Below are 27136 nucleotides of genomic sequence, written 5' to 3'. Positions count from 1 at the left end.
CGTATTGTTCACATCAGCTTTGAATTTACAGTAGTGGAGGAAGTATTGAGGTCCCGTTCTAGAGTAAAAGCATCAAAAATCTGTAAAAATGATCCATAATATAATGAAGAAAATGTATTAGAAGTCCCAAGTTTGGTTCCCTCTAAAATCTAGCCTTCAAAGTAGTGTTTGCAACTTTAAGGGTTTATGTATTTATTATTGTTTATTTGTCTCAGTAAATTAGAATTATTTTTCGAAATCTTGCAACTGTTCATTGAGTTAAATTGTGAGAAAAAAGACCCTAAAGTCAATATTTAGTTGGTAAAATAGCAACAAGTAGAACAGAAAATGTAAATGTTCTTCTTGTTCTGTTCTTCTTGCTGTTGTTGCTCATCTTCTTCCCCCTCCTTTTGTTGTTCTTCTCATTCTTCATCTTGTTCTTCTTCCTGTTCTTACTCCTATTCTTCTTTCTGTTATTCTTCTTCTCATTCTTCATCTTGTTCTTCTTCCTGTTACTCCTATTCTTATTCTTATTCTTGTTCTTCATATTGTTCTTCCTGTTCTTCTTCTTCTTCTTGTTCTTCATCTTATTCTTGCTGTTCTTGTTCTTCATCTTGTTCTTCTTCCTCTTCTTACTCCTATTCTTCTTCCTGTTATTCTTCTTCTTGTTCTTCATCTTGTTCTTCCTGTTCTTGTTCTTCTTCTCGTTCTTCTTCCTGTTCTTACTCCTATTCTTCTTCCTGTTATTCTTTTTCTTGTTCTTCCTGTTCTTGTTCTTGTTCTTCCTCTTGTTGTTCTTGTTCTTCTTGTTCTTGATCTTCTTGTTGATCTTCTTCTTCCTCCTCTTTTTTCTTCTTCTTGTTCATCTTCTTGTTCATCTTCTTCTTCTTCCTGTTCTTACTCTTGTTCTTCTTTCTGCTTGTTGTACAGCTTATTCTTATTCTGGTTCTTCTTTTGTTGTTCTCATTCTTCTTGTTCTTGTCATTCTTGTTATTGTTCTTGCTCTTTTTATTCTTGTTGTTCTTCTAGGTATTGCTGGTATTGCTCTTGTTCTTCTTGTTGTTGTTCTCATTGTCCTTCTTGTTCTTCTTCTTCTTATGCTTTTTTTCTCATTCTTGTTCTTGCTTTTTTGTTCTTCTAGTTCTCCTTGTTCTCGTTCTTCTTATTCTTCATTTTGTTGTGCTTTTTTCTTCTCGTTTTTCTTGCTCTTGTTCTTGTTATTCTTGTTCTTTTTGTTCCAGTTCTTTTTGTTCTCGCTTTTTCTTGTTCTTGCTTGCCTTGTTGTTCTTCCTCTTATTATTATGACTGCTTGTACTTATGTTCTTTATATCTAGAATGGATATCTTATGAACACGAATCTTAATTTTAATAACTTCTTAATAAATGCAGTTGTATTGAAAGAGCCATTTTTCTCTCCCATAGATCCTTCACTAAAGAGTCACCATCAGGATTGTGTAAAACTTCCTGGGTTTCAGAAAAATGGACTGAAAATCAAAAGAGCAGTTTTCTATTTCAGCCACAAGAGGGAATAGTTGAACCAAATAAAAAACAAAACTACAGCACGTCAGAAAGTTGAACCTTTATTCTTAGAAAAACATCACAATCATGACATAGGAAACCACTAAATCTCTTCTGTCACTACTTTAACAGTACAAAACATGGATTTGTTCCAACTAAGCGTTGATTTGCTTCGACTTTTCTTGTTGTAGCTCGTTGCTTCTCGTTTTTCCTTTGTCAAAAAACGTCCAGTAAAATAGAGAAGAAGCAGACAGAAATGCACCATTTGGGAAAGAAAATAGTCAAATAAACGTTTTAGTCAGAGTTTGATCTGGAGTTAGGAGTTAAAATATGGCAGCAAATGGGGCAGAAAACCACCAGCAGTTTAGATGTTTATCAGTGCCTGCTTCGTTAGCTAGTTTGGCCTCACAGCTTCTTTGGCAGAACGATTATTCTGCTGTAAAAATCACATTTGTCTGATGTAAAATGCTGAAAATGAGACATTTGGAGCAGAAAAGCTCCAAGAGTTTCTCATGGTTAAATAGAACTGCCACTAAAACTGAATTAAAGCTTCCAATTTTGCAAAAACAGACATTTTTCTAAAAGCATTTGTTATTTTCAGCTGAGTTTGTTGCTATTGTTGCAATTTTCCTCCTGCAGTGTGAAAAACGAGGCATTTTGTTTGATTCTTTGAGTTTTTCTGTCCGATTAGTTGTAAATAATCACATTATTTGTGTAAACAGTCTGTGCTCTTCACGTGCAAAACGGCAACAAAAAGAATCGATTTTCTGTTGCGTCTAAGTTAACGAAATGTGAAGAATGTGAAGAAAAAACTATTTAAAAAATGTAGAAACAGCAAAATATCAGGAAATATACTAATCAAACAAACAGACAAACAAAAAAACGATATAAAGTAAGAAAAACGGCGTTAAAAAATGCTGTTTTTGGAAATGTTGTTCCACTTTTTTTCTTATATTTGTTATGTTTTCAAATAGAAAACATGCAAGATAGAAAAATAAATGCAGTATTTTCGAAGATGTTCTCTGAATTTTTACCTTGTTTGTGGTAATCTTTTTTTTAAAAGTTGTATTAATTATTTCTGTTTTCTAAGAAACAATCTCTCTTTCATTTTACGTGTTTTTTTAGAAGATAATGTTGAATTTTCTGTTTTGTCGGTACGTTTGTCACCTCAGGGCCACCGTAGATCACCGTTTATGACGTTAAATACCTGATTTTGACATTTTTAGTTTTAAATTAAATTAGAAAAGTGTGTTTTTGCTGAATGAGTAATGAAACGTATAACAAGATAGTAAAACAACAACAGTAGATGCAGTGTTTTTGAACATCTTTTCAGAATTTTTAAAATAAACATCTGTTTTCTACAAAGCGTGTTGTTTACTTTTTATAAAAAGTTGAGTTTTCTGTTTTTGTCGGTACGTTTGTCACCTCAGGGCCTCCGTAGCTCACCGTTTATGATGTTGAATAGTTCATTTTGACATTTTTAATTAAAATAGAAAAGTGTATTTTTGATGAACGAGTCATGAAAACGCAGGTCTGGACTGCAGAGAAAGCAAATGCCATTTTTTTATTTATAAGCGACGGGGTTTCTGAGAGCTAAAGCCCTCACATTACAAACGGTTCCCTTTTGCTGCCATTTGGTGGCGCCAATGTGCAAAGTTGCTGAGTGCAGGTTTAGAAAACGGGCTACTTCTGATAGATTTTCCTTCTCTCGTCTTTGTGGTTGAATCCAAAGCTACTAAACTCTTCAGTCGTCCACTTGAGAGCTACTGGAGTCTACGTTCATCTAATTTTTCCCCTTTATTCCTCGTCGTCCTTCTTCAGAGGCTCTTTGCTCTGCAGCGCCGTGTCAGAACCGACCGACTCGTCGTCGATGTCGTCGTCGTCGTCCGTCTCGTTGGTGACGTACGAGCCTTTATGTCTGGAGAGACACCACAGCGACACGGTGATGACGCAGATCAGCAGCAGCAGAACCGCACTGACCACTCCTGCAAAGACAGGTGGAAACATGAGACCACAGAAGATGTAGGAATAAGAAAACCTAAAGCCCAACACACATCTGGGTGATTCCACATCAACTCAAACCTATTTCTTTAGCTGAAATTTAAACGTTTTCATCATTTTTGTGAACACAACACAAGATATAAGTCAGTAAGTCAGTACTGAGTAAATAATGTGCTTCAATATCAAGTAAAGGTGGCTGAAAACCGTGCTGTGATAAAATCAAAGCTCCAGTTAAACTTTAAATCAGGTCATTGAGGCCAAACTGTAAGTCAGCATCATTGAAAATAATAAGAAAACTCACCTCCGATCAAAGCTGCGAAATCTCCGTCATCTGTATTGACGCCTGGAAAGACAGAAATAGATGTTAAACTTGATGAAACTTACTTGAAATTTGCTGTTTTTGGATTTTAGACTTGGATAAAGTCACAAAGCTTCTTCCAAAAGCTGCAAAGAGTCTCGAAAACAGTCATTTGGTTCAGTGAGTGTCAGGTAAATTTCTCATTTATATTTATTTTAATTTTCTGGGGATTTTCCAGACATTTTGTGGGAGTTTATGGCAATTTTCCTGGAATATTTCCTTAAATTTCATAGAAATTTTCTGGTAATTTTCTGGCAGTTTTCATGGAATTTTTAAAAGAATATTTGAGAATTTTCCCAGATTTTAAAAGAATTTTTCCAGGGATTCTATGAAAATTTTCCTGGAATATTTCCTGAAAGTTTATGGAACTTTTCCGGGAATTTCACTGGAATTTTATTGCAATTTTGTGGGGATTTCATTTTACAGTGGTGGGAAATTTATGGTAGTTTTCATCAAGTTTTCTAGAAATTTTCCAGGAAATCTATGGGAATTTGAGAATTTTGTTACAATTATGTGGGGATTATTTTTGAATGGTGTGGGAATTTTATGGCGATTTTCATGAAAATTTCAAGAAATTTTCCAGTAATTGATTGGGAATATTCTTGGAATTTTCTATAATTTTCCCCAGAATATTTTATTATTAATATATTTATTATTTATCAAAATTTTATGCTTATTTTGAAATCCGTTTTCACTTCTTTTGTCTCAGCCGCCACGCCCAGCAGCTCATGTTGTAGATTTGGCACGGCAGCTGATTTTTTAATTTATTTTTTCTCTGCTATGACTCCAACCATGCGTGGAATTCAAACACCCGCAGTCTATTTTAGTGCCTCGGTGCTTCAACACGCCGTCACACAGCACAACAAACAGCAACCTGAGACAAATATCTGTTTCGTGAAGCTTTTTTGGGCTCATTTTTCACCGCACTCTAAAACAGAAAAATCATAAATAGAAGGAGAAAGAGATTTAGAATGGCACAAATCATAAAAAAGACAAAATAAAAGTTGAATTTCATTGATAATTTTATTTATAAAAATTAATAAAAACCTAGAATCGACATGTGAAGCATTTTTTCCAACATTAGAAAATAAAAAGGCGACTTTATATTCATTATTTATTTCACTAGTTCCTGTTTTTCTTTGCTCTTTTTAAATCCATCCTGTTTAATCTGACTTGTTGTCCTGTAACTGTGGCTTTCAGCTGAATCAATAATATCTTTACAATTGCACCAAGAAGTGCAGAATTTTTTGTTTTTATCAGAACCTGGTTAGAGAAGACGGATCATTTTTGGCAACATTTTAAACGAGACACGCAGAATAAAGTGATTTAAAAACAATTTCCAGATTTTAAGCTTGGATGTGTTTGAAAGCGGATCATAGATGAGTAGTTCAAGGACCATCGGAAAGTTCAAAATCTTGTTCTTTCTGTTTTTACAGTTTGTGGTTCTCATAAATGGTGATTTTATAAAAACAACATGCCTTTCATATCCTCTATGACTCTACATACTGTAGATATTTTAACATTTACTTTTTAAATTTGGTTTTGGATTTACTGCTCTGATGTTTCTCATGCAAATTCTCATCCCATTGATGGGAATTTCAATGAAATTTTGTGGCAATTTTATGGCAGTTTTCACGGAAATTTATAGAACATTTTCAGGAACTCCATGGGAATTTTCATGGAATATTTCCTGAAATCTTATGAAATGTTCTCAAAATTTTTCAGGAATTTGATGGAATTTTTTGTTTAAATTCTTGGGGGATTTTATTTTTTTGCAATGGAATTTTATGCTAATTTTCACGGAATTTTCATGAAACTTTAAATTTTAAATTTGTTTTTCTTGGCAATTCTTTGGGAATTTTCCTGGTATTTTCTTGAAAATTTCTAGCAACCCTATGAGAATTCTTCTGGAATTTTTACTGAAAATTTTATAAAAGTTTTCCTGGAATTTTCTGACAATTTTGTGGGGATTATATTTAGAATTTTGTAGGAAATTTCCGCAAATATAGTGGGTATTTCATGGCAGTTTTCATGAATTTTCCTGAAATTTCTGTACATTTTACAGGAGTTTTATGGGAATTTTGCTGGAATTTCATGAAAATTTTCCTGGAATTTTATGGGAATTTTATTGCAATTTTGTGGGAATTTTATGGGAATTTCGTGGGACAAAAAGCTTGTATCTGCTGAATCTGTTTGACTTCAGATTCTAAAAAGCTGGTTACTTTTACTGCAGTCACTACAAACAGACTGCAGAAAAAATGAACATTTCACTGACTTAACCTCTCCTCCCTCGTGGTGTTGCACATTAACGGTATATCGGTCTAATTTCCAGGGGACGGGGTTGTTTATAGCCTGCTTTGGCCCTCTTTGGCCCCGCTGTGGGAACCAGGGCCAGGCCTTATCTCCATAGCGACACCCCCCTCCCCCCCTCCAGGCGTCACACTCGCTCTGCTTTGGAGCTGATAAGACACTCCCTGCTGAACGCCAACACCTCCTGCACAACCTCCGTCCTCTAAACTGCCTCTTCCTTCATTATAAATCGATTATCAGACGTCGCTTTAGTGTCCTGTACATTCACACAAATACAAACATGTGAAACTTTATCGTTCAGCCGCATCGATCTGGAAATATCAGGAATGATATCTGCTGTTTTGGTGCTTAGAAAAGAGGATTTGCTACTTTAGGCAACACTAACATCCAAAAAAAATCTGAATTTTCTCCAAGTAGACTGACTTTCTTTGAGTTTTATCGCACCTTTCTTTTTAATTAGTATGTTTTAAGGTAATAATTTACACTTTTAAACATCTTCAGTGTGGTTTATGCTAGAAATATGAAGCTACAGCTAACAGCTTAGCTTAGCTTGTCCAGAGCTAGCAGCACCTGCAAAGCTGATCAGTTAATCTTCAATAATTTATTTCTCACTGTGTAAGCTTGTATATAAGTTAATACTGAACAACAGGATGGCAGTAAATATCAGGGAATATGGTTCAGAGAAGGAATACTTTGAAAAAGAATGAATAAATATGTGTTTTTAGTTTGCTACGCTGCAAAAAGCTTTTTAAAAAAGCAGCAAATTTATAAAATTAGACAACTAACAGAGTAAAAAATGACTTGAAAAATCAACAAGTTTATCAAATTTAACAAGTAGAGGAGTAAAAAAAACATCTATTTTTGGTTTGTTAAACTGCATAAAACTGTAATACTGAATTAAAATGACTTAAAAAAAATCAACAAATTTATAAAATTAGAGAACTAACTGAGTAAATAAATGTGTGTTTTTGGTTTGTTTTACCACAGAAAACTGTTTTTAGCCACCGGATAAAATTTGAACGACTAAAAGTTTATGAAATTAGACTTTAAATCATGAAAAATGATCAGCATTGTCTGCTTTGAAATACTGGGTGGTGGTAGCTGAAGCTGCTAACTTACAGATTTCAGAGCGGCATGAATGAATCATGCAATGCGACCTGAGTTTGTTTCAATCGAACCGAACAGGTCAGATGGATATGGAATATTGTCCTCACTTTTAGGGCAAAGCACAGCAAATTGTAGGCTGCAGAAGGTTTAGTAAGTCATAAATAAGCAGGAGAAGCAGCGATGCTAATGGTTTTTATAGCGGGGAGTTGTGCAAAGTTTGGCTCCAGTACAGAATCAAACCATCATTTCTGACCTGCCAGTCCTAAATACTTTTTCACATCTTTTGCAATAAATTGTCTTTAATGTATTAAGAAACAAAACTCTGAATTCCCTTTAACATGACATGACTGCAGTTTGTATTTACAATTTTTACATTATAAATGGACTGATTTATTCTTCTGTTAATGTACTCATTTGTTTGTTCAATTGTCAGAATTTTCCTATTTGAAGCATTTTTCTGAGCCAAGAAAAGGAAAAGCAACAATAAACCAATAAACAGGTTGCATCCATGTCATAAAATGTAACCTTGACAAATTTTACTGGAGGCGATCGTACTCATGACTGTTTCTTGGCCGTTTGCCTTCGTTTCCAGAGTTTAAGCTAAGCTAACAGTCATTTCCACACATATGTACCTGTTGTCGTTATCTTGGTCACAGCTTTGGTTATTTCTGGAAATATTTCAGTAACGGGGGCTTGAGTCGGGTAGGGGTCCATGCTGTCGTCGATCTGTGAAGAAATATCATCGTTATTCAGTATAAGAAGACATTAGAATAGCTCAGATTCATACTCTGCGTTTTATAAATGTCCACAGAATGCTTTATGATTCATCCAGTAGCTTTTGAGATATTTATTTCTGGATCACAGTGTTGGACCAACACACGGATGTTGACATTGTGTTTTTATTAAAGTCTTAATTGTTTTGTATGTATGTATAATATATATGAAATTTTGTATATATTTGGATTTTTCATGTGTTATGTATTTTAAAGCAAATTTCTTGTTAACATTCACCTCTACATCTTAAAAATTAGCTTTAAAAAGAGTTTAAAAAGTTATGCTGGCAGCTCAAATGTCGCTCCTCTGTTGACATTTTCAAGCTAAATCGTGAAACATGCATGTTTTCATTTATCATTTACTTGTGCTTTTTTAAATTTTTAAATTATTTTATTTTACTAATTGATCATGTCAGGCAGCAATGTCTTGTGCTACAAAAATATGAAGCTGCAGTTCCCCAAATGTCCACTAGAGGCTGACTCCAAAAGCGAGTCAATCCCCATTGAAGTCTATGTTAAAATGTACAACTTTACAGCAGAAATAATCGCCTTCACAATCACATTGTGGTGTCTGTAGCTAAACGTTCCATCCAAAACAACTGCATAAGGAGAGATTTTTTTATATAAATCAGTCTGTTTACATTGTATTAGGGCTTAAAGTTATGTTTGATTAAAGACGTGTTTCCCTTAGTGATGCCAACACTACAGCTTTATGCTAATTTTTGGATTAGTCAGGAGTTAGGAGTCAAAAACTGCCAAGATAGTGATTTATATACATCTGTGGTTTACTCTCAAGTGACACTGCCCTCTAGTGGCCACAGGAATAGTAACTGTCATCTATGTGGTTAAAGCAGGGAGGAGGTCAAGGTGGACAGATTGGTAATCGCTCTGTAGCTAACCTACGAGTGATGACAGATGCTTTGTTCTTTTTCATTTAGTCTTTGATTTTAAAATGAAGATCAACACATTAAAATAAGTGAATAACAAAGAGTTTTAGTTCAGTCTTACATCCTCCTAATGTAAAGCTAACTACCAGCCATGTTTTAGGGACTGAGAAACAGGAAGTTGGCTGGAAGTCGACCAGCATTTCTTTAAATGACTCATGGGGAGAATAAATGATCAACCTGTTCTTGTTTCACAACGACTGAACTGTTTGGAGCAAGATTTCAAGTCTCTGCCTGGAGGTTTGTTTTGTTGTTGTTTTTTTACAGAGATGAACAGCTTTTGCCCAAAAAAGAGAATTTCACTCGTCAACATTTATCAGCAGTTGCGTCAGTGGTATGTTGACCTCACGAAGCAGCCAAGTGACATTTTTCTTGCAAACAAATCACCAGATTTCACCAAACAATGGAGTCTTTTAGGGGAACTTCAGCTTTTCACACACTGAATCATAAACTCAAGGGAATGAGATTAAAAAGTGTTTGTCTCCAAAACAAGGCACAAAACTCTCACAGCTGCAGAGCATGAAGCCAGAAATATGAGACTGTATCATTAAATTAATACATTTTCACGATATTTACACATCCCTGACTTGACATGTTTTTACTTGTTTAGGACTTTTAAAAGCTCTAAATTATGATCACGTGAAGTGTAGACAACCTTACAAACCACTTTCATTGGGCCACTTACCCCCAAAAATAGTAGCCATTCCTAAAACCTTGTCGACACAACAAAACTTCCAGCCGGTTTGATTCGTGGAAAGGGAAGGACTGTTTTATAATACAGAAATAAAAATGTATGTTACAACATTACTGGCCCTTTAGGCTTTGAAAGAGGAGAATCTTGAATTACTGATTACTTCATAGTAGCCAAAGTTGGTAGCCATACCCAAAAGGTAGCAAGAACTTAAGGCCTCTAAAAATCTTCATAACCAATATTTAATCAACTTTAGCTTTTGTCCGGCTACTTTTCTGACAAACTTCATTGCCGTTTTGAAGATTTTCCAACTTTACTGGCTCCTTTGGCTTTTTAAGAGAAGAATCTTGAATTTTTGATTGCTTCATTGTAGCCAAAGTTGGTAGCCATACCCAAAAGCTAGCAAGAACTTGACTTGTAAAACGAAAACTATGGGACAATGAGAGAAATCACTAATCACTAGCCCCATTTATAGGCAACTAAGGCCACTAAAAAATCTTAACCAATATTTCAGCTACTTACGTTCTTGTTTGGCTACTTCTCTGTCAAACTTCATTGCCATTTTGAAGATTCTACAACTTTACTGGCCCTTTTGTCTTTTTACAAGAAAAATCTTGAATTATTAATTGTTTCATGGTAGCCAAAGTTGGTAACCATACACAAAAGCTAACAAGGACTTGTCTGATTTCTCAAATAACTTGATAATGATAAAGTAGATTTGAAAACTACGAAACTGTGAAAGAAATCTCAAATTACTAGCCCAGTTTATAGCCAACTAATACGTCTAAAAGTCTTCTTAGCCAATATTTCAGCTACTTTAGTTCTTGTTTGGCTACTTTTGTAACAAACTTTATCGCCATTTTGAAAATTTTACAACTTTACTAGCACTTCTGGCTTTTTAAGAGACGAAGCTTGAATTATTGATAGCTTCATAGTAGCCAAAGTTGGTAGCCATACCCAAAAGCTAGCAAGAACTTGACTTGTAAAATGAAAACTATGAGACTATGAGAGAAATCACAAATAACTAGCCCAGTTTATAGCCAACTAAGGCGTCTAAAAGTCTTCTTGGCCCATACTTTGGTTCTACTTTGGCTGCTTTTCTAACAAATTTCATTGCCGTTTTGAAGATTTTTAAGTGTTTGTCTCCAAAACAAGAGACACAAAACTCTCACAGCTGCAGAGCATGAAGCCAGAAATGTGAGACTTTATCATTAAATTATTGCATTTTCTCGTTATTGACACATCCCTATTTGTGCTGATATTGGTCAAAGACTGCAGCAGAGGTTTAATTCAAAAAGCAAACATACACAGCCAGATTTAGTGAATGATTGTTCAAGCGTGCAGCAACTTTTTGCAGCAAACCAAACAAAGAAGCGAAGCAAAAACGACAGAATGTGAAGGAAAACTCACCAGCTCTGAGAGTCAGCAGGCAGCTCTGAGACGAGGCAACACAACAGAGCGTGTGCTAGACAACACACGCACACACACACACACACTTAACTCATGGACACACACTTACAGATGGGTGTGGTGTCGGTCCCCAGGGTCGGGATCTGTTCCCCCTCCGGCCAATAGCGGCGCTGACTCCACCTTCCTGATGCTAAACGGCCTGCAGATGTCTGAAAGTGTGCAGCTGACAACGCCTCTTGCATCATCTGTTAACACACACACTCGTTTCTCTTTGTGTGTGTGTTCAAGTTGTTCAGCTCTTGTGAAAACTGCTTTTAGTTAATCGATAATAAAAACAGCTGTTTCTGCCATCAAGAAGAAGAAGAACTTCGAGTTTATTTTAACGAGCTGCTGCCTCTTTTTACTCAATTTATAAAGAAACATGACACCATTTCAGATAAAAAGTCCAGTTTGAAGAAGATATTCACCATTTAACCCGTATTTTACAAATGCTACGGCACATTAAAGGGGAACTTTGGTTTTTTTCAACCTGGGGTCTGTTTCCATATGTAATTTCATACATGTGAGTGATGGAGAAATTAATTTTCGACATAGCTCCAGTATTTAGCCAGGCAGGCAGCTTAGCAGCTCAGCTAGCAGCTCGGCTAGCGAAAAGTAGGGGGCAGCTGGCCGCCCCACGTCAAAGTCCGCCCTAACATGCTTTTTTCCCCCACACTGACCGGCTCAGATAGTCTCAATGAGTGTCCCACAACATTCTAGAGATGAGAAGTGAACAAAAACCTCCACATTACTTGGTGATCGCTCTTTGTTGTGGTCTGTATCCAAATCTCAGGACGCTAGAAAGCAAATCTCGTTCCGAAATCGCGCGATAGCTCCCGCCAAAACCGGTGTTTTAGTATGTTGTGGGACACTCATTGAGACTATCCGAGCCGGTCAGTGTGGGGCAAAAGCACGTTAGGGCGGACTTTGACGCGGGGGGGCCAGTTGCCCGATACTTCTCGCTAGCTGAGCTGCTAGCTGAGCTGCTAAGCTGCCTGCCTGGCTAAATATTGGAGCTATGTCGATAATTCATTTCTCCATCACTCACATGTTTGAAATGACATGAAAACAGACCCCAGGTTGAAAAAAAATGAAGTTCCCCTTTAAGTAAGCATGGAAATGTTCTGGGCCACAGATGATAACATTTTTCACACTTAATTGACTCGTTTAGCCTAAAAAAATCCTCAACATTGTTGCTCATCTCTTCAGATATACAACCAACCAGCTCAGTGGTCTGTTTGCAAACACACAGAAGAAGAAGATGGAGCTGTAACACCCTGAAGAAGCCTCTTTGTGCGGTGCTGCTCTGCTCCCAGTGCTCCTGCAGCACTTTGTGGAGATCTTTTTTATGGAAACGCGTCAGGCACCATCTGTGATGAGCAGAAAATCTCCTAAACCAGGTCAGAAAAGTGATAATTCACCTTAAGTTTCATAGGAAGGAAGGAATAAGTCCCACTAAACCGAATCTAAGCAAGAACAGCGACATTTGTGCTGGTGTGGTCGTAAAATCTGCACGTTCTTGACGCAGCACGAGTGGTGTTCTCAATGAAATTCAGCAGATGTTTGGATTTTTTCATGCATTGTGCTAATTTCCCGTGAACATGGAGCTCAGTGTCTCACAAATTTGCTTCTATTTAGCTGCTTTTAACCATTCTAAAATGAAGTCAAGTTTAAAAACTTGTGCTGGCAGCCCAAACGTTCCCCTCTGTTGACATTTAAAGATGTACTTCAAGTGGAAAATTCATCAGATTTAATTCATAAAACATCTGCTATCCACAAAAACAGAATGAAATTGGAGCCATAAAAACAAATTATTTAAATTATACTTAATTCTTTTAATGACAGACTGTATAAATGGTATGCATGTGCCTTTTTGGGCATTAAAATCAGTTTGCTGGGAGTTCAGTTTTTTATGATTTCAGTCTGCGTTAAACAGGAAACACCTGCAGCCCAGTGCAGAAATGTGACGTTTTAAACAACAGAAAGCATTTTTGGAGTTGTTTTGTCATTAAAGCTTCCTGAACGTTTAGCTTCTGATCGACATGATGGCGCTCGCTTTGCTGTTAAACTGTTGAACGCTGAGAAAAACAACGTTTAACTGATGATTTATGGCTGAGCGACTCTGCAGAAGCGCTATCAAAATGCTACTATGGTGTTTCTGTGCGTTTATTTGAATTTATTCATGAAAACCAGCCCATAATAAGAAAAGGTTAGCCTCGGTAAAAATCATTTGATAGCCTTCTTCCTTTTAATCAGTAGAAATGTTTTCATTTTATTTGATGAATTTATTCTAAGAATGTCTTCACAATAAACATCCACAAACTCTCAAACTGATAATTTAATTCATTCCGCCGACGTCCAAACAAACCAACAGTCCACATTTCAGAAAACACGTCAGACAAACTCTCCTGCTCCACAGTTTTTAGATCTATTTGTGTTGTTTTTAGATTGTTTGACAGTTTGCATTTGTTCTGAAGATGAACTAAAACAGAGTTAAACCTGCAGCAGAATCAGGGAAGGAAGCTAATCAGAGCTAAACTCAGCTACACTAAAACACAACTTCTTAGGATTATTTTAGTAAAGAATTTCTTGTTACTTCTTTAACAGCTACCAAAAAAACAACTGTTAAATCTGAGAAAACTGCAAAAAAAATATCAACAGCACATAAATGAAACATTTAAAACGGACAAACCTACTAGCAACGTACAAATTCAATAAGCCACACTTTTGTTTAACAGTAAAACAACAAATTATGGAAAAAAATTGAAATTTTACTGTTTTTCGGAGTCACTTCTAAATTTGCTGAAGCTATTTTTCTTTTTTTTAACTAACTAGTTAAGTGTTTTTATGCAACAACTAACCTACTAGTCACTTTCTAAATTAGATAGTCATTGACATTTTCATATACAGCCTCTTCTAGTCAGTTGATTGTTGTGGCTACTAGCTTGTTAGCCACTTTTTCAGTTTAGTGGCCTCCTAAGACTACAAGTGCAAATTTTTTAATTTTTTTCCCCAAAACTAACAAATTAAAAGCCTCATTGAAACATTACTAGACATTTAACTTATTTTAATACAAGGACAAACTCTAGTAGTCATCTACCAAATTAGCAGCTTCACTAGCTAAAACTTGCTAGCCATTTTGAAACTTTTACGAGCCAACTGATAGTTTTGATGGCATGTCTAACTTACTAGCCAGTTTCAAAATGTGACAAGCAACAAGGAGTGTTTTTAAGAAAGTGTTGGAGTTGATTAACTTGTTAGCCACTTTCTTAATTTAGCGGCTATTTAAGATTATAGAGCAAAATCTTGATTTCATGATTTGTGGCTATCAGAATAAGTCGCTATTAAATCTTTCAATCTGACAAAACTTTTGAAATGAAATTATGTTTACGTCAAGTGCAGTCAAACCTACAAGCCACTTTAAAAATCTGATAGTCAGTTACATTTTTACACAGTCGTCTTTGGATAGCTACAGAACTTGATTACCTTGTCAATTCCGTGGCCTCCTTAGTTTTGACGTGCAAAATATCAAATGAAATGACGGGTGGCTGTCAGAAAAACTCACAAATCCAGCTAGCGTTTTAAAATAGCTACTAGCTGTTTAAATCTGACGTCCAACTTTTAAGCAGCGGTCAACTACTTAATTGTGAACTCAAGTTTATTAAAAATAGCAGCTAGTGAACCTAAAATTCACACATCATTTTGAAGCTTTTACAAGCCAATTCAGTATTGTTAATATGATACCTAATTTACTCTCAACTTTTGATAGTCAGAAAGGTTTTTCAGACACAGATAACTTTAAGTTGTTGAATTGAATAACTTGCTAGCCACTTTCTCAATTTAGTGGCCATCCTAGATTTTAACGGTAAAAATTACGATTTGTGGCTGTCAGAATGATTAAGTCACGATGTAATCTATTAGTCTGGCAAAATCCCCAAAGTAGATGAAGTGTAGGCAAACTTACAAACCACTTTCATTGGGCCACTTGCCGCCAAAAGTAGTAGCCATTCCTAAAACCTTGTCAACACTTTCCAAAACTTCCAGCCAGCTTGATTCATAGAAAGGGAAGGACTGTTTAATAGTACAGAAATAAAAACATAACATCTTGCTACCCAATTTTACAACTGTACTGGCCCTTTAGGGTTTTAAAGAGAAGAATCTTGAATTACTGATTCCTTCATGGTAGCCAGTTTTGGTAGCCATACCCAAAAGCTAGCAGGAAGTTGACTTGTAAAATTAAACTATGAGACTATGAGAGAAACAATAAATCAGTAGAACAGTTTATAGCCAACTAAGGCCTCTAAAAGTCTACTTAGTCAATATTTCAGCTACTCTAGTTCTTGTTTGGCTACTTTACTAACAAACTTCGTTGCCGTTTTGAGGATTTTATAACTTTACTGGCCCTTTTGGCTTTTTCAGAGAAGAATCTTGAATTATTACGTCATGGTAGCCAAAATTGGTAGCCATACCCAAAAGCTAGCAAGAACTTGACTTACAAAGTGAAAACTATGAGAGAAATCACAAATCAGTAGCCAAGTTTATAGCCAACTAAGGCCTCTAAAAGTCTTCTTAATCAATACTTCAGCTAGCTTAGTTCTTGTTCGGCTACTTTTCCGACAAACTTCATTGCCGTTTAAAAGATTTTCCAACTTTACTGGCCTTTTTTGGCTGTTTTAAAAGAAGAATCTTGAATTATTGATTACTGCACAGTAGCCAAAGGTGGTAGCCATAGCCAAAAGCTAGCAAGAAGTTGACTTGTAAAATGTAAACTATGAGACTATGAGAGAAACAACAAATCACTAGCCCAGTTTACAACCAAGTAAGGCCTCTAAATGTCTTCTTAACCAATATTTGAGCTACTTTAGTTCTTGTTTGGCTACTTTTATAACAACCTTCATTGCCGTTTTGAAGGTTTTACAAACTGTTTAGGTATTTAGGAAGAGAAAACGAGGTTGGTTTGACACGAGGTGACTACTTGACTGGAGTTTTGGCCGCTGGTTGGGTTTTCTCCGCCCTGCGCTGCTCTGAAGGCGTCGACAGTTTGTGCGTTGCTAGGCTTCCTTTTAATTTACTGTAGCTCCCCTTTACTCGTCCTCGTGCTCGAAGAACTCGTGGCAACAGACGGTAACCATGGAGATGAATGTCATGAACTCCTGGAAGTCGCACTCGGAGTCGCCGTCGGCGTCCAGGCTTTCCATCAGGTTGTCCAGCGCCGCCTGGTCTTTGACATGCTGGGTTCACATCAGAACACAAGACACAGAAAAGTCAACGCGTTTGGAATGTTACAGAGAAAACTCCAGCAGCGTTACGGTTTAGACGTTAAAATACAACTTTTATCGGTTTCTGTCTCACCGCCATCAGATCTGGGAGCTCGTCGTGAAGCAGATCCTTCAGCTCGCTCTTCTTCAGCTTGTGTTTGTCTCCTTCTCTCTCTGAATACTTCTGAAACACTGCGATGATGGTGGCCATCGAGGTCTCCAGGTCGGTCATCGTCATCTGTCTTCTCACCTTAAACAGGAACAACCAAAGTGAGAAACTCAGCAGGATTGAGTTGCTGTTGCAGAACTGTGAATGTTGAAGATAATTTCAGGGAAGCAGACAGAGTTCACTGACTTTGTGACTCTCTTTGGATTTTGCCATTCAGAATTGGTCCCACGTAATTTTAGTCCTTTCATAAGCAGATAGTCTGGTATTTTTATCTGCTGATGCTAAAAGAAATCAGTCTCACACGGTGTAGGTTCCAATCAAATCACAGAAAAATACAGTAAAAGAGTAAAATAATTTAAAAATCTATCATTTTGCATGTTAACTGTGAAAAAAGAGGCCTAAACTGTTCTTTTACAGTATGTGAAATACAGTTTTACTGTATTTAAATCAGCAGAAAATATGGTTATATTACAAATACTTGCCGTTAACAGTCATTTAACTTCAGAGTTTTCCTTTCGTAATCAGAAAATCTGTTAATTTTTATTACAGATATTAAAATAAATCAGTCTCACAGGGCGCAGTGTTGCATAAAATCACAGGAAAAAAAATTACATTTTGACTTTGACTGTTTATCGTTTTTTTTTTGGTCGAATGATATCTTGTAAATTAAAAAATATATTATTTTTGAATGTTCACTTTGAAAAAAGCAGGCCTAAACTGTTCATAATATACACATTAAAATATATTTTTACGATAGTTAATTATTTTTTTGCAATATGTAAAATTACAGTTTTTTAAATCAGCTGGAAATATAATTCTATTACAAATATTTGCCGTCAGCATTTTATAACATTGCAGTTTTCTTTTCATATGCAGCTATTATCAGATGTTAAAATGAATCCGTCTGACAGAAAAAAAAGGTCAAGATTTAGTTTTTCACTGTTAAAAAATTAGAAAACAAGTCTACGTCAGTAATCTGCATTTTTATAAACAGTAATTTATTCTTTTCCAAGTGTAATTATAAAATGAGGCAGTTTTGTTGTATTTCAATCAGATATTTTTTTCTTATTTTAATTATTTTATTTAATTAACTTACAATATTTAGTTATTTTCTCATTGCAGATAGAAAAATCTATTTTTAATATTTATTTTTAAGAGTTTTTTTAACACTTGCACCAGAACTTTGTTGATGCTGAACAGCATCTTTCAACCAAAAAAAGTAATAAAAAAAACAATAAAATCTAATTTCTCGCCTGAATACAAGACAACTGATGCTCTGACTTAAAGTGAGACAAATAAGTACTAAATAAAAAGAATATATGACAAAATAAAATGTATTTATAATAAATAATTTTAGAATTTTTAAGCATCAGGATCATCCTATTTTTGTGGCTTTCTTATGTAAAATCGTTCCACTGCTAATTTCTTTCTTTCACATTTTGATGCATTTTTGTTGCAGATGCTAAAAGAGCTGCATGATGAGGACTGATCAGAGATGACGCTGCAACTTTCATGAATGCTTACGTTTGACATTTGAGCTCAGAAATACTTTCTGAACTTGAACACTATTGTTTGTTTTTGCATTATTGGATCCTTGAGTTGCACATTTTTGACTTTCCATGTAACTTTTTTTTCTGTTTTTATCATCATCTGGCAGCAGAAAAAGTAACAAAAACAACAGCTATAGTTTAATTTCTCACCTAAATACAGAACAACTGATTGTCTTACTGCGTGCAGAAATGAAAGGGAGAAAATAAGCTGTTGAATAAAAACCACACTTGTGAAATTGGCATCATCCTGCTGAAAGTCCATTAAAATTTGGTCCACTACTAATGTATTTATTTCACATTTTGATGCATTTTTCTGCATGATGAGGCGACACATTGATCAGACATGATGCTGCAAGTTTCATAAAAGCTCAAACAGAAGCTTATGTTTGACATTGGAGCTCAGAAATACTTTCTGAACTTGACCGCTGTTGTTTGTTTTTGCATTATCGGATCTGTGAGTTGCAGGTCTTTAACTTTCATGTAACTTTTTCCTCTTTTTAATCCTCATCCTGCAGCAGAAAAAGAGCCGTATAAAACCTCAGATGTTCTTACCGTGCGGTGCGACTGCAGGAGGGAGCTGGGAGTCCGGAGAGCGGCGGCTGACGACGCTTCTGCAGCTTTTATCCGGCAGCAGTCTGTGGGCGTTCGGTGTGGGGAGCTGCAGATCTGAGGTCAGCCAGCCTGCCGGTCAAACTGCCCACCAATCGGGTCGGTCCACCTCCCCTCACTCCACTGCAGCGACTTACTGACGGTGCACGGACCGGGTTTAACTGTTCTGGTCAGCAGTTCACCAGAGGCTCTTCACCTGAGATAAGATGTTTTACTGAATTAAAGGATCTACATCCAGACTGGATTTGTGCTGCAGATATTCTCTGTTCAGCAAGCACAGAACACTACATTGGCTCGGCTTTATTTCTATAACAAAATGCTTTACAAAAATAGAACAAATGCAGTAAAACAGTGCAGACAACCCCCACAGTTATCAATACATTCCTCTAAAACATAATTATTTAGGAGCTGAGGAAACACTATCGTATCATACAGATAAGATCAAATAAGCAAGATAAATAAATAAAGTAATATGTAGATTAGATAGATAACTGAAATAACATATGTCTAATATTACAATATAGATAGAAAATAGATAAATGAAATTAATCAAGATAGATAGAAATAGAAAATAAAGGAAATAAATTTGATAAATAACTAAAATGAAATAAATGAAAATATCTATTCTTAAAATAGAGATAGATGGAAATAGAAAGTAAAAAAATGAAATAAAATCAGATAAATAACTGAAATAAAATGAATGAAATAAAATGTCTATTTTTAAAATATAGATGACTAGAAAGATTAAAAAAAATAAATGAAATGAAATGTGCTAATAAAATAGAGACAGAAAAATAAATGAAATAAAATATGACAAAATAAGAGAAATGACGAAAATAAAATGACTGAAATGAAACTGGTAAATAAAGAGTGAAATCAATAAATAAATATTGTCCTAATAAGAGTTTTGAATAAAATCTATCAAATCAGTCACAAGCCTGAATCAAAGTCACGGCTTTAAGTTGCTGCTGTCCTCAGCTCTTCTGCTCGTCCACAGATGTTCTGCTCATCTTCTGCACAAAACATTCTCATGTTAAGTCAACTTTTTCTATCCATCCATCCATCCATCATTCATCCATCCGTCCATCGTTCATCCATCCATCCATCCGTCCATCGTTCATCCTTCCATCCATCATCCATCCATCATCCATCCATCCATCCATCCATCCATCCATCCATCATCCATCCATCCGTCCATCGTTCATCCTTCCATCCATCATCCATCCATCCGTCCATCGTTCATCCTTCCATCCATCATCCATTCATCATTCATCCATCCATCCGTTCATCCATCCATCCATCCATCCATCCATCCGTCCATCCATCGTCCATCGTTCATCCATCCATCCATCCATCCGTCCATCGTTCATCCATCCATCCATCCGTCCATCGTTCATCCATCCATCCGTCCATCGTTCATCCATCCATCCGTCCATCGTTCATCCATCCATCCGTCCATCGTTCATCCATCCATCCATCCGTCCATCGTTCATCCATCCATCCATCCGTCCATCGTTCATCCATCCATCCGTCCATCCATCCATCCATCCATCCATCCATCCGTCCATCGTTCATCCATCCGTCCATCCATCCGTCCATCGTTCATCCATCCATCCATCGTCCATCGTTCGTCCATCCATCCATCCATCCGTCCATCGTTCGTTCATCCATCCATCCATCCGTCCATCGTTCGTTCATCCATCCATCCGTCCATCGTTCATCCATCCATCCATCCATCCATCCATCCTTGTTCCATCTGAACTAAACTCTTAAATCCTTTTTTACACAAATCCAGAGAAATGTGAATCTAAATAATCCTTCATCCTCTGAACCTCTGCACAAGTTAACGTTAACAGGAACATCACTAAAATTACAGCATTTATTCTTTATCAGAGCCTGAAACCATAAAAGCAGACAGAATCGTTGGATTTTCAACTTTGATCATTCTGACATGCAGTTCTGTTGGAAAACGTGACCAAAGCTGAGCTTAAATCTAAGATATTTCCTCAAAGTCACTTTATTCTACCTGTGTTGTTTAAATATTTACAATAAAATTAACAAATCTAGGCTTCTCGCAGCTCACACATGATACATCCAAGATAAATACAGAATCCAACGTGCAAGTAATGTGCAACTCATGGTGGTTGAAGGAACAGAAATAGAAATAAGGTCACAAAAATGCTGGTATTTATGAAAAACACGGTGTCCTTTCATTTTCACTCACCAGAATAACTCAGATTAGCTCTCTGTGTCCTCATTCAAGGCTAATTTCTGAAAAGGAGACGATGTCACCAGATGAGAACATTTAACTCATTGTCTGTTTCTGACGTTCACAGGCTTTTAGAGGTCTGCAGAATGACCTTATGTGTTGAAAAATGGTGATTAGGGAACTCTTAAGTTCAAATGTGACATGTGGTCCTAACAAGACCGTAAATACTGGCTTCCATCCACCAGGTAGCGCTGCAAAGGGACTCTAAATGTAGATTTTAACACATAAAAACCTCAACAATACAGGTTTAAATCATTAGCAGGTATGTTTTAGCCAGACTTAGGGTGCAGTTAACACTTTGGTGACTTATTAAACTGCCTACACCAGTGGGAATAGATCATCTGTTGTAGTTCTCTGATAATAGTTGTATTTATGGCCGCATATACGCTGAATTTAGGACTAATTATATTATTTTAACATTGCAAACACATGAAAAACAAAGACAGAATGAGATAGAAAACAATATTTCTGACTAGAATAGACACAAAATAAATACATGAAACAAAATAAAATGAAGTAAGCTTGATAAATGTTATTGAACTACTATTAAAACAGATAATGACATAGAAAATAAATAAAAATATAATAAGCTAGATAAAAACTAAACAAAATAAATTTAATTAAATATCTATTATTAAAATAGAGATAAAAATAAATAATTGAAATAAAATCAGCTTGATAATTAAAATAAAATGAGGGCAATAAAATATTCTTAAAATAGAAATAGATTGAGATGGAAAATAAATAAAGAATAAGCTCGAGAAATAACTAAAATGAAATAAAATATAGAGTAGATAAAGATAGAAAAAAAATATTAAATATCCTAGATAAATAAAAAATAAAATAAATGAAATTAAAATATCTTTTATTAAAATAGATATAATTAAAGATAGAAAATAAATAAAATAAGCTCTTTAAATAAATAAAATAAATGAAAAAATGTTAAACTATAGTTAGATTAGATAGAAAATACATCGATGAGCTTGATAAATAACTAAAATAAAATAAATGAAAAAACATATCTATTATTAAAATAGAGAGAGAAAATAAATAAATGAAACAAAATGCAATGAAACAAGCTCGATAAATAACTAAAATAAAATATCAGTTATTAGAGATAATTCAAGATAGAATATAAATAAATTAAATTTTAAAAAGCTAGATAACTAAAAATTACTGAAATTAAAACTCAGTTTTTATAGTAGAGACAGAATGAGATAGAAAATAAATCAAATAAAATCAGCTCGATGAATAACTAGAATATGCTAACAGTCTTTTCTTCTATCTGAGTGTGTTAACGAGTAAAAATATCTCTAATAATTCACTTTAACCTGAATAGTTTTGAGCCTGGATGATTTCAATGCGTCACTGTTCATTAAAACTTCCAGCAAACTATTTATTTTAGTGAGGCTGAAGTATTTTCCTGGTGAAGTATTGAACACCAAACGGTCCACCTATGTGATCAGATTGTGCCTCGCTGTGCCGGTTCATCTGCCGGCCGACAAAGGCCCGTTTCACAGGAAGCGACCGGCCGTGCATCTTAATGAAGTCGCTCTTTTCAGCTCGGCCAGACGTTGCTCACAAACTCTACGGCTGCTCCGGCAAAACGGGCACAAGCTGGAACGTCCCGGCGCCAAGATTTTCCCCCCCAGATGCTGTAAACAAACATTCTGGGGGGTAAAAAAATTCAGCTTGATCCCTCGGTGTGTAGAATCCCAGAGAACCTTCAGTTTGATCATTCAGAGGACTTTCACTGACTGTTACTGTCATTTTCTGGAAACTGAAGTGTAATGTGGGTCAAGATTCCAACTGAAGGAATAATACTCGACTGTGATTTGTTAAAAAAAAAAAGTCCTTAAAGAGAGTTTTATCTTCTACAATATTACACAGTTTTTATTTCAAAATCTGTCTGTTACACACAGAAATCAAACATTTGAGCCTCTTTTAGCTCCTTAGAATTCACTGAACAAAAGACACACAAAACTTCCTTTAATTCACTGAATTAACCCTCAAATTCCAACAAGATTCCGGGTTTTTTGTTTGCTCTTGGGTGATTTTTCCTCACTGCTGGGCTCATTTTTCACTGTAACATAAAGTCCTGAACCTCAGTGGAAACAGAACAACCACGAATAGACGGAGAGAGGATCAGAAATGTGCAGAATGACACAGTTAACATGACACAAAAAGACTCAGAAATAGCACAAAATGACAAAAAATAGAAGAAAAGGATGCTTAAGTAGCACAAAAATAACACAAAAGGATGCGAAAATGACACAAAGTGACACAAAAATAGCAGAAAAGTATGCAAAAATGGCATAAAAGTGTCAAAAATAGCAGAAACTGGTGCAACAAATAACAAAAATGACACCAAAAGACACAAAAATAGCAGAAAAGGATGCTGAAATAGCACAAAAATGACACAAAGGTATACTAAAATGACACAAAAAGACAGAAATAGCAGAAAATGATGTTAAAATGACACAATAGCACAAAAGGATGCTAAAATATAGCATCAAAATGACAAGTGTACCAGAAAAGGATGCAAAAGAATAACAAAAATGACCCTAAAAGACAGAAAAATAGCAGAAAAGTATGCTTAAATAACACAAAAATGACACACAAAAACAGAAATAGCACAAAAGGATGCTAAAGTAACACAAAAAGACAGAAATAGCACAAAAGGATGCTAAAGTAACACAAAAAGACAGAAATAGCACAAAAGGATGCGAAAGTAACACAGGAATGACACAAAAATAGTAATAAAGGATGCAAAAAATAACAAAAAGACACAAAATACACACAAAAATAACAGAAAAGGATATGAAAATAACAAAACTGACACCAAAACACACAAAAACAGCACAAAGGGATGCTAAAATAACACGGAAAGATGCTAAAGTAGCTCAAAAAGGATGCTAAAATAGCACAAAAATTACACTAAAAGATAAAAATAGCACAAAGGGATGCTAAAATAAAACAAAAATGACACAAAAATAGCACAAAAGATGCTTAAATAGTACAAAATTTACATTAACAGACAAAAATAGTACAAAAGAATGTTTAAATAGCAGAAAAAGATGCTTAAATAGCACAAAAACAGCACAAAAGGATGCTGAAATAGCACAAAAATTACACTGAAGGACAAAAATAGTACAAAAGAATGTTTAAGTAGCACAAAATGACACTAAAATTGGACAAAATGATACTACATTAACACATAAAGACACAAAAATTGGATAAAAGGATGCTTAATTAGCACAAAAATGCCTAAAAAAAATGGCACAAATGATATTTTGTTTACATTTGTAATTTATTCCCGTGCTCTGTGTAAACACATCGTGCAGTTCAGCCAAAAAAAGTTCCTGAATTTTTGTCACCTGACTGTTATTTTGTACAGAATCTTGATGAAATGAGCTCAGATAAAAAAACTAAAATGAGCAAACAGGAGGTGTCACTCTGACAGCAGAAGTCAGAGCCAAAGATAAACGATGATTAATCCGAGTGAGTCCAGCTTCCAGGAGCTTCTCTGGTGTTTCTACAGCTTCAGTGTTCGAGGAGAACAATGGAACATCTGTAGACATCCTCGTGAGCAGAGGATTTATCTCCAACAAAGACATGTTTATGTGGAATAGACGCTCTGTTCTCTGACACCACAGAGTGGAGGGAGGTCAGAGGTCAGCGAGGGCGACCAGGAATTCAGCAGCTAACTCTGCACTTCTTGCATGAACATGTCTTCAGCGTACATTTGCAGATCCAAGCCATGGCACACCTGCGGAAGGTGGTTGACGTAAAGACTGAATAACAGAGGCCCCAACACAGAACCTTGGGGAACACCCATGGAGAACGTGAGACTGTCTGACAGGAAACTGTTAACTTTGACACACTGTGATCTGTCAGAAAGATATGAAGACATCCATTGTAGTGCTCCAGGAGAAAAATAGAATTTGAGAGTTTTGATATAAGAACTCTGTGATTAACTGTGTCAAAGGCTTTTTTGAATTTTAGTTAATTTTCAAGCTTGTTTTATTTCATTTATTTATTTTCTATATTCATCTGTCTCTATTTTAATAATAGACATTTTTCATCATTTATTTTTATTTATTTAGCTTATTTATTTTCTGTCTTTATTTCTACTTTAATGATAAACATTTTAATTAATTTATTTTTATTATTTTTCCCCACTACTTTTATTTTATTTATTTTCTATCTTAATGATAAACAGTTTATTTAATTTATTTTAGTTATTTACTTTGCTTATTTCAAACATTTTATTTCATTTCTTTACTTTCTCTCTCATTCAGTCTCTATTTTAATAATAGATATTTATTTCATTTCATTTATTTTTGTTTTTTAGCTAGCTTATTTCATTTCATTTTATTTCGCTTATTTATTTTCTGTCTTGAATTTCAGGTCATGGAGTTAAAACATCATTTATTTGTCTTTTTGGGCTGATTTTAATTCCAGATTCTCACATGGAGCCAAACCCCCGCAGACATTTCATGACCACCGTCTCTTTCTCCCTCTCCGTCGTGTCTTTTTCAGCGTTTTTTCTCCCGGGAGACGGTCGTCCTCAAACAGCCGAGGCGTCCTCGGAGCCGGCCAAGCTCCCGTCTCCGTGGCAACCGGTCAGCGCCTCCCGCCGGGCTGGAAAAAGGTTTTCTCCGGGCCGCTGAGTCACCGCCTGGCTGCCGAATGAAACCTGAGACCAACAGAGTGAGGCTGCAGCTGTTTGGGGGTTCTGTCTGGAGGGTTTTGCGTTCTTTTTTGTTGTTTTATTTGTTTGTTTGTTTTCTAGTTTCTAATGAATTCATGCTGCCACCTCTGACCTCTTCCATATTAAGAAAAAAACAAGTCAAGACCTGATTCTCTGGAGGAAAATACAGTTAAAAAGTGAGAAACTAAAAGTTTGTCATGTTCTGGGTCGACCTGTAGAGGGCAGCAGAGTGTCAGCAACAAACCAGAACATCTTTATCAGACTGAAACCAGAACGGTGCAGGTTTTACCATTTTATCACTTTATCGTGTCGTTAAAATTGATTTATTAAGGTACAGTGACCTCTAGTGTCTGAATATGATGAAAAACATGCTTAAAATCAACATAGGTGTTTTGTGTTTTGCACATTTTGGGTCTTTTTAGGGTTGTCTGGTGTTGCTTTGTGGCTGTTCTTGTGTCTTTTGCATCTTTGCACAGTTGGTTTTGTCTTTTGTGGATCATTTTGTGCCTCTTTTGGAGGCAATCTTTGCCCTATTTGGGTTATTTGTGACTTTTAGGGGCTCATTCTGTGTCTTTGTAGGTCATAAGTGCATTTCTTTTGCATTGTTTGAAGCTCATTTTGTGTATAAGTGCAGTCATTCGTACATTTTATGGTGTCATTTTGTGCCTTTGTTTGGTCATAAGTGCAGTTTTTGGGTCATTTTATGTATTTTGTGGGTCATTTTATGTCTTGTGGGTCATTTTGTGTCTTCTTTGGGTCATTTTGTATCTTTTGTTGGTCATTTTGTGTTTTTATCCAGTCATTTGCGCATCTTTGGAGTCATTTTGCATCTTTTGTGGGCCACTTTGTGTCTTTTGTTGGTCATTTTGTGTCCTCGGTGGGTCTTAAAGTGTTTGTTGGGTCGTTTTGTGTTTGTGTACTCGTGCGTTTTTGGGTCATTTAGTGCCTTTGTTGGATCATAAGTGCATCTCTCGGTCCTTTTGAAAATTTGAACAGAGGTGAAAGTAAGCCGGAACGGTCCGGAACTGCGTACCAGCAAAAGATCTGGTGGCGGAACGCAGTTCCGGGAAAAGATCTGCTGGCGGTAGGCCGCTCTTCCACCGGTATCTATGGGTACGCCGGTACGCCGCCCGGCCTGCCTGCTATTCATAGATATCGACCGGAGTTCACTCAGCAGTACGTGAGTGCGCATGCGTGTCTACTTCCGTAACAGAGTGATTGTTATGGCCAGTAGCAGCCAATAGCAAATAAGTGCGCTTGATTTATTGCACTGGGGCGAGCAATAAATTAAACCTGAAATTCCACACGTTCTTGTGATTGGCTGAAAAACTTTCAACAGGATTTACAATGGTTAGCATCGACGGAATGGGGTGAAAGTAAGCCGGAACGGTCCGGAACTATTGCAAGAATTTAAAACTACTTTCACCCCTGTATTTG

At 35.9% G+C, this 27136-nt stretch overlaps 2 protein-coding genes and 1 long non-coding RNA gene across 4 annotated transcripts in view; 1 reads left to right on the top strand and 2 right to left on the bottom strand.

Moving 5' to 3' along the window:
• LOC127531904 (uncharacterized) overlaps window positions 1-18955 on the top strand; it is a 59117-nt gene extending 40162 nt beyond the window's left edge. The window contains exon 2 of the long non-coding RNA XR_007939139.1: window positions 18623-18955. This is a non-coding gene — a long non-coding RNA (uncharacterized LOC127531904). The remainder of the gene's footprint in view (window positions 1-18622) is intronic.
• On the bottom strand, window positions 1544-11361 carry LOC110960800 (small cell adhesion glycoprotein homolog). Of its 2 annotated transcripts, XM_022208175.2 has the most exons (5): window positions 11092-11361; window positions 9676-9755; window positions 7906-7999; window positions 3800-3841; window positions 1544-3482 (listed from the first exon to the last, which is right to left on the bottom strand). In XM_022208175.2, the coding sequence occupies exons 3-5, from the start codon at window positions 7985-7987 to the stop codon at window positions 3295-3297; spliced, it is 312 nt and encodes a 103-aa protein (XP_022063867.1). In that variant the 5' UTR covers window positions 7988-7999; window positions 9676-9755; window positions 11092-11361; the 3' UTR covers window positions 1544-3294. The 2 variants fall into 2 exon arrangements, with proteins under 2 accessions (XP_022063867.1, XP_022063866.1); XM_022208174.2 differs by lacking the exon at window positions 9676-9755 and having other exon boundaries at window positions 11092-11350.
• s100b (S100 calcium binding protein, beta (neural)) lies at window positions 13454-18790 on the bottom strand. Its single transcript, XM_022208176.2, has 3 exons — window positions 18660-18790; window positions 16483-16638; window positions 13454-16361 (listed from the first exon to the last, which is right to left on the bottom strand). The coding sequence occupies exons 2-3, from the start codon at window positions 16624-16626 to the stop codon at window positions 16215-16217; spliced, it is 291 nt and encodes a 96-aa protein (XP_022063868.1). The 5' UTR covers window positions 16627-16638; window positions 18660-18790; the 3' UTR covers window positions 13454-16214.
• Window positions 18956-27136: the final 8181 nt, after the last annotated feature.

This window comes from Acanthochromis polyacanthus, chromosome 22 (assembly GCF_021347895.1).
Source record: "Acanthochromis polyacanthus isolate Apoly-LR-REF ecotype Palm Island chromosome 22, KAUST_Apoly_ChrSc, whole genome shotgun sequence".
NCBI lineage: Eukaryota > Metazoa > Chordata > Actinopteri > Pomacentridae > Acanthochromis > Acanthochromis polyacanthus.
Note: the sequence above shows the minus strand (reverse complement) of the source record. Positions and strands in the feature narration are given on the sequence as shown.

Bases quoted from the DNA above. Each gene is read 5' to 3' on its own strand.
- s100b (XM_022208176.2), bottom strand. From the start codon at position 16,626: ATGACGATGACCGACCTGGAGACCTCGATGGCCACCATCATCGCAGTG. The intron at 16,362-16,482 runs GTGAGACAGAAA...ATGTGAACCCAG, and splicing joins AGCTCCCAGATCTGATGGCG to CATGTCAAAGACCAGGCGGC.
- LOC110960800 (XM_022208175.2), bottom strand. From the start codon at position 7,987: ATGGACCCCTACCCGACTCAAGCCCCCGTTACTGAAATATTTCCAGAA. The intron at 3,842-7,905 runs GTACATATGTGT...CTGTCTTTCCAG, and splicing joins GACCAAGATAACGACAACAG to GCGTCAATACAGATGACGGA. The intron at 3,483-3,799 runs GTGAGTTTTCTT...CTGTCTTTGCAG, and splicing joins TTTCGCAGCTTTGATCGGAG to GAGTGGTCAGTGCGGTTCTG.